Here is a 12,451-nt window from a genome sequence, read left to right as displayed (position 1 = left end):
CCCCCCCCCCGTCTCCCCCCCCCACCGCCACTCCCACCCCTGTGAGCACGTGTTCTTCCCCCCAGCTATATATAAACTATATATTATTTATATACACTAAATAATAATATGTATAAAAATGTACGTATATTATACATAAAACTGGGATGTAAAATATATTATAATTCAAAAACTCCAAGGGAGTTATCGATATTCGTGGCTTTGATTAATTTTATCCACATTGTAAACACATAACAATATTTATCATAGCATTTTGACAAACAAACTAAACAACATACAATCCCGAGTTTTTCTATCCCACATTTAGTCCCGAGTTATCCTACCACTCATTCCATCTGACAAAGTAAGCGGGGCGTGAGAGTTCATGCAAATTCAGCACTGTTTTTTAGTGCATAATAGTCAAAATATAATCCTATGCTTCAATGAAACATATCAAGGAGCTTTCTCTCTGACAGCATAGAATTTTCATCTATACAATCAATCAATTTCTTGTGCAACCTCACTAGTATGTTCCCCATTAAGTGTTACATTAAATGATTTAGTCACTTATATGCATCTCTAGATGCAAACTGAATATAAATTACACAGCAACTGCCATCTCAATGAATCATGGAAAGCTTATTTACCAGGGTGCAGATGAAGAGAAACGACAAGAAATGTGTCATGCATTTGGTCTTGATTATAAAACCCATCATGTTGGGCTCAATCCCTAGAAAATATTGCCCATAAGATATGTCAAATCTAATGCAGTACTTTGTTATTTCTTATTATGTAATATAAGAATCGGATAGATCAACCCAGGGCAAGCTCATCAGCAGCTGGTAAGCTATGGATAAAGAGAACTTTCATATAGTTAAAAGATTAAAACAACAGGTCGAGCCTAGATATTCAGCCTGGCTCAAATCTGGAACATTCTACCCTAATTTAACTTTGTTTTGTTACTTGCAAGGCAACCAAAACTCATTCCTGAACTCCCTTCAAGTTTAGCATATAGCTCATAGTGCAAGATGATTCTATTTCTTTAAGGGCCCCAATGCTTTTAATAGGCAGTAAATAATCAAGTGTTAAGCATACAAACATGCTACCACTCACAAATATAACCATCGATATCTTCACCAAGTTAATAGTATACATGAAGATAGACAGAAAAGACATGATCATAAAGACATGACAACAACGTGCTAGAGAAAGTACTTCACACACTGTAAGATTTAGTACCATTTTTTCCGGAGGAAGCGCGAGAAATTTGAGCAGCAATTTCAATATTGCAATGTTTCTCCATTTCATAAATGGGAGCTGCAATAGAATAAAACCCAGCAACTTTAGAAACGGAGTACTATGAACTTGAACTGATAATGAAATAGAATAACTTTTAACAAAAAGTACAATGTTTCCGCTTCCAGATTTTTTCTCGGGGAGACTCCAGAAACACCTGGGATGAGAAAACTCCAAGCTGTAAAAGAAAGGAACAATGTCAAACAAGTTAGCATCGAATTGAAAAATCTTCAGATAAACTTTTGCAACCAGCACCCGTGTACAACATGGAACCACCTTAAAACTCCAGTTTTACAGAAAGCAATCGTGGCCTAAGCCATAACATTAGGGAATATACATCAAAAACCAAATCAGATGAGTACCTCTAAGAAACAGAATCATACTCGTTAAAGACAATCCTTGTTTATTAATGGGCAATTCAGTATGAGAAAAGATTCATCTCACTTTTTGATCCTCAATATTTGCATCAACTAGATAATCCATGCCTAACAATTGAAGTGTTTCGAGAGAACCTAACAGCAGCAAGTATGTAATCTGCACGTGCAAATTTATGCTCAATACCAGAATAAATTCATAGCCAGAGAGGTTAGTTCTACACTTGCACAGGCATCCCCATACATTAACACTTTGGATTTTCTATTCAACATTCACATTCATCTCCAGTACTGAGTATGGTGAGTTTGGGCAGAGGCACATGTTCATAATAACAGATTTTAGTGAATGTATTTGTGGCATTCGTCTTAAATTTAGAAAACCTGGGACTATCATGGGCATTACCGGATTTGAAAGAGCCTTAAACAATCTTGTTCCGCGAGAGTGGGCATGTGGTGTCCATCCAAGACTTGGCATAGGAGATAGGACAAGTATTTGGGATACGGGTTCCCCTAGGCAACAACGTAAATACATCCAGAAATATGTATACTTGACAAAACCAGTCATTGCTTTGAGTTTGATGTCATCAGATTTTCAGCTTTGTATTTGGTTACTTACACATATTAAACACAAGAGGTACAAACCGATGATGGACACTTCCCTTGGTTGTTTAATTTTAGTATTAGGTTTCAGGAAAGTCAATGCACGTGTTATTAATAGTTAAACATATCGGCTATTTGTGCTTATATCAAAATAGGAATTTCAAATATGTGATGTATCATTCTTTTCATTTTGAAGAATTCTACATTTAAGGTGTAATAGAAAATGTTTGAATTTATATTTTACTTTCCAAAAGAATTTCTTTTAATGGGCTGACATGTTGAGATGTCACTTAATAGTTAGCCTTAGTAATCAGATTGCAGCAGTTTCCATTATCCCGGTCCCGGAGATACCATCTAAGGATCTGAGTCCAATTGTCTTAAGTAAAAGCATGATTTTGCTCTCTACTGCTCAAGTTAAAACATTTCAAACTAAACATTCTTTTGATGTGGCCTTCAGTAAACCACACTTCGCATGCCTTTTCTCTTATGAATCCAGTATGATAATACTGTTTACTGTGCAGTCCAAAAACCTAGGGAGGAAACCCATAGGACTGCCATAGTTAAATATACAGTTGGCATGAAATTTCTATCATCATGAGCAATATAACCCAGCAAAGGCAGTAAAACTGGGAAGGTTTGTCATCCCAAAAGGTGGCATTGCCTCAATGATCCAACATTCTACAAATTACTGCAGTCTTGTATCAGGATTTATACATAACTGCACAACTGTAATGGCAGATTCTGGTAGCAATGCAAAACCAGTGCTAAGTAGGTGATGTTTAAAGAGAGATAAAATGAAGTAAAATTAAAGGGGAATTTCTATGCACAGCCTCAAGAACCTAATACCAAGCATGAAGCAGAAAACACTATTAGCTATAAGTTGCTAACTAATAGAGATTCTGGCTAATCCAACACTTCAAGAAAATATTGTTCCATATTATATTGAATCATCTTAATATCATCCATCACTACTACCACCACTCTATACCTTCCAAAGAAGGGAAAAGAGAGAGACATAATCAAAGAGGAGAAACAATAGCAGTCATGTACTGTTAAATTAAAGAAGCATACGAGGAATAATAGATCATTATGTTAACCAGTGGAAGGGTTAAAATATTTTGCCAGAGGAAGCAATGGTGATTACCAAGTGATATGGATTAGATAACAAGTAATCATCTTCCTGCCCAAACTCACCCTCTTTTCCACTGCAGAAATATCCAAAGATAGCATTAGCATAGAGGTGGATCTGAGTTGAGAACAAGAATTTCCACTAACCCAAACAAAATAGATAAACATCCAATTTAGGATTGATTTCATTGGTGAAACTTCAAGGAAGTATCTGACCATCTTCTCTTTCTTAAACTAATTCAGTAAATCTAAAGGGCTGAAAAAAAGAAGTAGATTCTGATACTTGTATAAACTTTTGCCATACAAGTCAAAACTAAAATTATCTCCAGCCCATTCTAGATCTTTCCACAAAATTTGTAACCTTAATAGGGAATAATTGAAGTTCACAACATAAGAAAGAAAATGCCACTATACATGTAACATAAAATATAAGCATTTGGATGAGTTTGTAGGAACGAAGAACTGTAAATATTGAAATATAAGTTCATAGAGATATTTATCTCCCAAATGCACAATTTTGCAGAGACCACCAAGCAATTATAAATCATAATTTGCAGTTTCCAACATATAAGATGAGACCTGCAGACAATAGTAAGTAGAAAGTAAAATTACATAGCTTACATAAAGAGAGTGATAGCAATAGAGAGGAAACTACCTGTTAGCTACCATCCTTAGTTGTCTGAAAGGCCATATATACACACCCTCTACCCTGATTTGAGCACCACGAACATCATGCTCATTGTCGAACACATCATGGAAAATTATAATCCCCTATTTTATTGCATCATGAAGGTTGACAATTACAACAAGAAAGAAGGAAAATGTGATGGGAAAAAACAGCATTTCAAAAAGCAAAGAAATTACATGAGCTCATGATGCCAAAATTATTAGCCAAGTTGACATTCTATTATAATCTGACCAATCTTGAACACCACCATGCAATGCTTGTGCAAACAGAAATAATGAAACATAAAGTATAGCATTGAATCACCCATTGCCACGATATGAACATAACTCAGCTTCAAAGTTTGTTCTCATGATTCTGAGAAACTAAGAACTGCATGGCGTTATACAGTAGGGCGTGGAGATGAAAAACAGTTAAATTAGTATCTACTTGGAAAATAGATGCAGAGGCAGCCTTTCTGAAACATTTGCTGAGGCAAAATGATGAAAATTATGGTAGCTTCCGGCAGTCCCTATTACTGCCTATTCATATGGAGCAAGCATTCATAATAAAACTTAAGAGCAGTGCTTATCAAGTATCAACATGCGCGGGACGTGCGAAGCATGCATAAGAATGTGCAATCATGTATTTGCATGTCTATGATCTAAATGGATACTGATTGCGAAAAATGTAACTCTACTATACTTAGCAAAGATGCCATTACACAGACTAAGGCGGAGTCTCAATCAGCAAACCAATGCAGACAACAACCGAGGAAACTCTTCATCAGAACTTTCCCAAAGCATTAATGACTGGCAAACAGTTCATATATACACATATATGCATGTAAGTATTTTTGCAGCATTTCATTGTGACATATCCATATTTCACAATTGATTAGTATCTATCTATTTGATAAAAGATGGGACGCTTAGGATTTTCTGGTGTAATTTCTCTCCTTTTTCCATGGTCCACGAACAATGTCTTCTAATCCAACAATTTTGAAGATTACTTATTCAATGAGTGGTCACGTTATCAAAATTACCAGAGTCATTAAGTGGAATCAATTAGCAAACAGGCATCTAGAAACAAGAAGATAACTCAATTTCATGACAGCTCTCCATACATCAAGTTAAAGAATGAGCACACTACCTGAACATAGTGTACACCAGTTATTTTTGTTGGTGTGCTGATCAACTCTAGTATGGAATTTCCATTGGAATTCCTAAAATCAGGAAACTTGGAAGAGCTATTTGCCAACTCCAGAAACTTCCAATTCCCTGCGTCATACAAATTTACAAATTAATTTAATCAACAACATCAAATGAATGAAATAATGCCTGGAAACAACAAAAAATGACATAGTTAGCTGAGAACATTCCCATGTAACAGTATCAGCAGGATATCAAAGCAGCAAATTATAACAAAATGAAGTTTGTAGTGCTCAATATCATCACCAGTAACTTAAGTAACTCTATGTCAGGGAATGTCTAGATCAACAGTGATGAGAATCAAACATACACTCACACAATCGCATTTGACTTTCATAAAATTAGTGGATCCTACTTACAACCTCCTGAATGCACAGCCTACTTATAAATATTGCTACTCATGGAATTCCACTTAAGACTAAAGTGAGCTAATTTTATATTATTTACAAGATTGTACAATCAGCTCTAACACAATGCACTTTATGCTTTTGCAAGAATTTTACACCAAAAATATTAAAGATGAAGCCTACTTTTAGTCACAATACTAGTTGTGCAATTCCACAAACCACTAAATATCCCTTCAAGCAAGGGAGAGCACAAGAATTAGTTATGCAAGCCATCTAAATTGAGCATAAAAGAAACATTTATGGACCAGGAAAACTCAAACAACATAACCGCTGATTGGCAAGAAAATGTTTTTCTTTTCTTTTATTTATAATCATAACATCTCCTTGTAACCCCTAGAACAAGCAGTTACACATTCACAGGTACTTCATAGTTTTAGTGTAAACCCGTATCATCTGCACTCTCATACTCAAGCCAAACTAAACCACCAACACCAACACCCCCCGGGCAGGTCCGCCTGGAGATAACTCACTGTCTCTGGAAATAATGATTCCAAAGTTCTTGCCCATTGCCAATCAATGCATCCCACGTGAACAACCTCCCCAACACCATGTACTTCTCCTATCATCTCCAACAACAAACCCCAGTAATTAATAACCATGACCACCTAGATGTACTACAGGAAAAGCTGAAACTGTTTTCTTATCCGGTAGTATATTTCATAAGATTCTTAGGTATATTGGTAACTCCACCATAAAGCTTGTGCAGGACAATCTAAACAGTATGTATTTATCAAGGTCCATTCAATCAGTAAACTCCATAAGGGAGTGTCTTCCACCACATCCTATATTCCTGGGTACCCATGAACTAGATTCAAGCAAACTAGAACCTCAGATATACAGGATACAGGGTCCCCTATCAGGGTGATATCTCCTCGACCATTCTTGCTCCAAACTGAAAGCTAAGATTCGGATAAAGCTACATGGAGCCGGTGAGTCATAGGGGTAAACTGGAGCACGGTGGTGGACTGAAATAGGACTCCCCCTTGGATTACCTTAGTGGTCCGGAGGCTCTAGTCTTATACAAATAAAATAAGAAGCTGATTTAATTGCAAAGGCACCATGAGCCATTTATATAATCAGAAGAAAGAGTATGTCACCAGCAATTCTTGTTACTATAATTACATATCGTGGTTTAACTAATCAGTTGAAATGAGACCAGTAACCGAGAAATAGATGTGAAGTGAAGTAGCAGAACTGGGGTCTTCTTCGGTTATTAATCATGATTTTTTCTCCTTGTTAATGTTAGTTTTAATAATAGTGGATACATGAGTTTGACTTGGTAATTTCCTTTTGGGTTTTGATCCAAACAACTGCATATATAAACATATAGATCTACTTAATGTTTATATGCTATTGTACATAATACTTATCTGATGTGCCAAGTGCTGAGAGGCCAGGGCCCTTCCTCCCACCCCAGCGAATTCATCCATGGTTAATGATGACAATAACCTTAGTGATGCAAACAACTCCAACCATGCAAATCATAGAAAGACAAAAAGCCCAAAGTGCAGCTATCTGCCTAATCTCTCCATAAACACTGAGTTCTGTGATACAACAGTGATGGCGGCCACAACGATTGAGCCTCATCCACTGATCTACGTTAGCAAGATTAACAGCTCTATTGACCTTGGTGATAACAGAACAGCTGAAATTGATCTCTCATCGGGTGATATTATGTCTGTAGAGATTCATAGACATCCATTAAGCTGATGACGCTCAAAATGGATGTAAAATGGCCAACTTAGAAAATACCCTTCAAAAATTGCCTGGTCCCCAACCTTCTCCCTAACCCATTCATAAAATGAGTTCAGTGATACACAATAGAGTCCGTCCACGGTCTGCCAATCAACAAAGGACCTATCTTCATCATTTGATCCACCTTTGACATAATCCTTCCAGCTTTAACAGTATGAGACAATATTAATCGACAGATCGAAATTTTCATCCTTTCTGCAAATTACTGAGCCTACATATTTGAATAGGTATAGGCCTAAACCTATTAATTATCATAATTCATAAGAGACCTATTTTTATTCACATTGGTAGTTGGGCCCCATATCATTTAGAGCAGTTATGATCTATCCTCTCATACAAAAATTACAAGCTGATTAAACTCATATAGCCATCATCTTTACAAGCTCAAAAAAGTTCAACAGAACAGAATCCCACAACTCATGGGCAGGACATCATATGTATGGTTCACCAATCTACAAAACCTTCCTGCTCTACTCTTGAGAGATTCTGTCTTGTGGCGAATATCCTAATGCTATATCTGCGCCATCCCACATTATGTACCAGCATACATTGTAATATTTCAAAAGTAGAACTCTACACCTTACAATCATTTTAAGCAAACATGTTAAAACACAAGACAATTGGAATGCAAAAGGTATTTCCAACAATTTTGACATTGCAGATTTCCATAGTCATACTTAGCTGGCAAGACAATAATCAAAAGATCCATCAAGAAAGGGGGAAAAAGTCCTTTTCTGCATGGCAGGTTTTGGAAACGAAATCATTCAATAGTAGTGGCACAATCTACAAACAATCATGATATTTTAACTTGTTGCAGTATCAGCACATCAATGATATTGCATTAACGAATGCCATAATCCAAAAAACAAATGTGTATATATTCAACATAAATTATTCATGCAGATGAACAGCAGTTAAATAGTTGCACATATAGACAACTCGCAAACCTCTATATGTCCCTGTTATATTCCAAGAAGAAAATGGACCCAATTCATGCTCTTCCTTCCCTAAAGGAAGCCACTGCAAGAATGAAAAAGGTCAAAAGATTAGAAGTAACCAAAGGAAAATTCAGCAAGAGGAAGGAAAAAGAGAGAGGGATCTCATTCATGAATGGGCATCCATTACTTAATTTTGATAATGGTTTATAGCGATTACATGAGAGGTGCTTTTCTTCTTATCCACTACCAAAGAAATTATTCTATGGCTGAGAACATGCATCTGAAAAACCTTGAAGGAAGAGACAGCAGAAAAACACACAAAGAGAAATATACACACACAAAGAGAAGAGTGAGATAATTTGAGTCATTAAAGCCGACTTCACTATGAAACAGAAGACATTTTGCCAGAGTGAAGTACAAGGGTTAACATATTGGGGATAGCATGTATGTTATATTTTGGGTATTATCTTATATATGTGTCCAATGATTCCAGATGGAAGCCGAACAGATCTGTGCTCTTTTTTTAGTTAAAGCCAAAATATCTATACCTTCACTTATTCTTAAATTCATATTAGATTGAGGCAAGTGACATAAATCAGTATCATAGATACTTTTAGTGGCCTGTGGAGTTTTAGGGATACAAGGCAATCCCAACCAAATGCCTCTGGGACCTAGAGATATTGAAGAAGAAACCCTGGACGGTAATTTGTCTCCTGTTCCACATTAAGAACAGTTAAATATTCTCAAGTGTGTTGGTACCTAGAGAGCGATGCTTCTACCAAGTCCCCGTACAGTTAGATATTCTCAAGTGTGTGTCTGTCCTCTAAATTGAAATACATATATATTATCTGTTACTTCTCACTAGCTCATTGAACATACTGGCTTCATTTGATTTTATATAACCTGCAGGCACAATTATATGTTTGTTACAAAATTCATTTATCAAATTTTTGCTACAGAAATTTTCTGATTCAAAATTCAAACTATTGCGGCTAATTCTATTTAGGGTCATTTGAACAAGTGAATATAAATGAATCTATTTTATTGAAATGCGTACCTATCTTGAAATTAACAAGGTGGTCATATAGTATTTATAAAGCCCTTTTGGTGATTAAAATAGCAAATATCAAGTTTTGCGGGTCACGGAGCTTCCAGAAACACACTGTGATGACGTGTAGTTCTTCATATCAATCCTCCATCATGCTTCATTGTTATCATTTAATGCATGCCTGCCGACAAAACATCAAATATCACACTAATATTTCACTTTCTCTATGACTACCCTCCGAACCTTATATAACCTAAATTAGTTTCCATATCTTAATAAATACACCTAAAGTTCAACAGTAACCAAAAAGGCGAGCAATCTTGAAATGACGTAGTAATATCAGATTACGACATCCTGCATAATGACCACGTACAGATCCTGATAAACCAATTATCAGCCGCCGCTAAAGGACAACACAATTGTAACTAGATTACATAGTATCAATAACGCCAAACATCAATTCGACAGTGAAACGACAAAAGTCATTCATCAATCATTAGTCATTACGATAGCGACAGTTTTTCAAATCTTTAAAAATTTACAGAACTACAAAAATGTTTCAGAATCATGAAATATGAACCAAAATTGCAACACTTAACTTTCAGCGAACCAGTAATAACAGCACAATCAGTGTCATGCAAATATATTGACCTTTTTACACTTCTAAGATAAACAGAAAGGATGTAATTCCACAATACATTAAGCAAGTAAAGCATTAACAACACTCAAAGACTACATTTCCTTAATCAAGGCTCCAAAACATAAATAAAATCACATCTCTATGGCTAGCCCACAATCAAACTAATCACAGACAGAAATACACCATAACCATTGGAAATACAGAATTCAGACAACTCAGATGTAATTCAGTCAAGAAGTAACTATAAAGAAAAAACACTAACCTCATCACCCCAAGACCGAGGTCTCTGCCTCAAGGGTCTTAAACCATTAACAGGCCATATCACCGCGAAAATGAACCACAACCCAGTTAGAAACCGAAACAAAATGCTCGAAAAATCTAAACTTTTCATCGGACCCATTTTCAAGCTCAACTCAAATTCCCCTTCTTCAAGTGATCCTCGAGATTTCCGCTCAAAAAGATGAAGCCAATCATACTACGCAAAGGAAAGTAAAGCTTAGAAATCGTATCCTTTCTAGACAAATGACTGGCGGGTTTTTTGCTTAAAGTGTAGGCAAACAATTTCAGCTAACAAACTCAACCAGAAACGACGAAATGCACCGATCAATATACACCATAAAAGCGAGAGCTTAACAACCCAAAAATCCGTAATTTGGTACCCAACAAAAGAAGGAAAAAATTGTTTCTTTCTGGGTTCCAAACAATTGCGGCTTCGCTGGTCAATTCTTGCACCAGAAACTACATATTTAATTATTTCTTTATTCAACAGACGGCTACGCACAAGCCCTTTCTCTGAATTCTTTTCTGAAATTCGCAAGCTCCTACACGGGCTATTCGTTGGAGGTATTTCTTTCCTTTGTTGGGTAAAGCAGAAGTCAAGAGGAGAAATAAATGAGACTACTTGGTGTGGAGGAAATTATAACGTTACGGACTGGGAGAGATGATGAGTAACACAGTCCAATAAAAAGATGGGGAAAATTAATCTTCGACTATAGTCAAGGTAATAGAAGGCTTAGATGGACCCGTGATGGATAACAAAAGCTGGTGTCTGTGACCTTATCATCATGCAGTCAAAATGAAGATGTTCATATAAGTTCATTGTTCTTCCATGGTCATCTTTTTACGTATTTGTCTTAGAACTCCATTTTTACCAACTAAAAATATGTAATCTTTTAAAATTTGAGAAAAGAAATAATTACCAATTTATATTTAATGAGAATGTTCATTTATTATTATGTCTAAAATGTAAAGAAATGTTGATTACTTGATCTTACATATCCCAAGATTATAAAGTTTGATGATGGATGAAAAACTAACTGGGAAAATACAAGTAATTTTTGTGATATCGTAAATGGACAAATTATTTTTATATAAAAAAAATAGTAATTTATCTCTGAATTTTTTAAAATGCAGTAATTCATTCCCTATATTTTCTAAAATGAATCAATTTACCTCATTTTAATTGCTATTTTTTTATTATAAAATGGTAATTTGTCCATTTACAATATTACAGTAAGTAAATTGTATTAAGTGGAATACTAATAAAAAAGGTTGTAAAATGCAAAATCAGATATTCTATTTTTAGGAAAAATAATTTATGGGAATATGATCAAATCTAATCAGCATCCCTATTTGTTTCTGAAGGAGAGAAAATTGATAGAAAGGTCAAGAATTATACATAAGTTATCATTTTGAGTATGTGTTCATGAAAACCAACATCATGTAGGTGCACAATTTTATACAAGTTTTTTCTTGCTATAAAAATTATTCTTTTGTCATGCAAAATATTATATATAAAATATTGGGTAATTGTTAGTTTAGATTTATTTGATTTTATTTTTGTATAATGGTTAAATTTTCATCAACTTTTTAAATTATATGGATTAGATTGAAAATGAGTATATAAGTAGGTTGTCAGTGTAAAGATGAAAGTTGTAGTTCTAAAATATTTGATATTTTTTGCCCTTTTTTCTCTCATGTTAAATAGATATTCAAAGTTGAAGCATCTATTTTTCAAAATCTTGTTTAGTGAATAATTGGGTTTAATGCAATTTACCTTCTTGTGATATTTTAAATAAGCAAATAACCCTTCTACGAAAAAAAAAATAACAATTTACTTCCTTAGACAAGAAGGTAAATTGCTTCATTTTGAAAAATATGAGGAGATAAATTGTTGTATTTTTTAAAAAGTACAGGAAGGTTTTAAGAAGGTACGTAGCTCTATTTTGGAAATACATGGGGATAAATTGTTGTATTTTAAAAAGACATGAAGGTAAATTGCTATTTTTTTTCATAGAATGATAAGTTGTTCATTTACAATATCACAAGAGAGTTGTTTGCATTTTTCTCATTAATTGTTTGATGTTGTCTTTTTATTATAATTCTTTGGTTATCATTTATAATATGCTATT

General features: G+C 34.9%; 1 protein-coding gene across 1 annotated transcript in view; it reads right to left on the bottom strand.

Annotated features, from left to right (window-relative positions):
• LOC105178563 (transmembrane E3 ubiquitin-protein ligase 1) overlaps positions 1-10,914 on the bottom strand; it is an 18,026-nt gene extending 7,112 nt beyond the window's left edge. The window contains exons 1-7 of the mRNA XM_011102058.2: positions 10,303-10,914; positions 8,362-8,434; positions 5,194-5,321; positions 4,033-4,148; positions 3,394-3,454; positions 1,387-1,453; positions 1,219-1,296 (exon numbers count right to left, since the gene is read on the bottom strand). Coding sequence (XP_011100360.1) covers positions 1,219-1,296; positions 1,387-1,453; positions 3,394-3,454; positions 4,033-4,148; positions 5,194-5,321; positions 8,362-8,434; positions 10,303-10,440 — 661 coding nt within the window. The 5' untranslated portion in view covers positions 10,441-10,914. The remainder of the gene's footprint in view (positions 1-1,218; positions 1,297-1,386; positions 1,454-3,393; positions 3,455-4,032; positions 4,149-5,193; positions 5,322-8,361; positions 8,435-10,302) is intronic.

This window comes from Sesamum indicum, linkage group LG16 (genome assembly GCF_000512975.1).
Source record: "Sesamum indicum cultivar Zhongzhi No. 13 linkage group LG16, S_indicum_v1.0, whole genome shotgun sequence".
In the NCBI taxonomy this organism is placed as follows: domain Eukaryota; kingdom Viridiplantae; phylum Streptophyta; class Magnoliopsida; order Lamiales; family Pedaliaceae; genus Sesamum; species Sesamum indicum.
The sequence above is the reverse complement of the archived record's forward strand: the minus strand, read 5'-3'. Positions and strand labels throughout refer to the sequence as shown.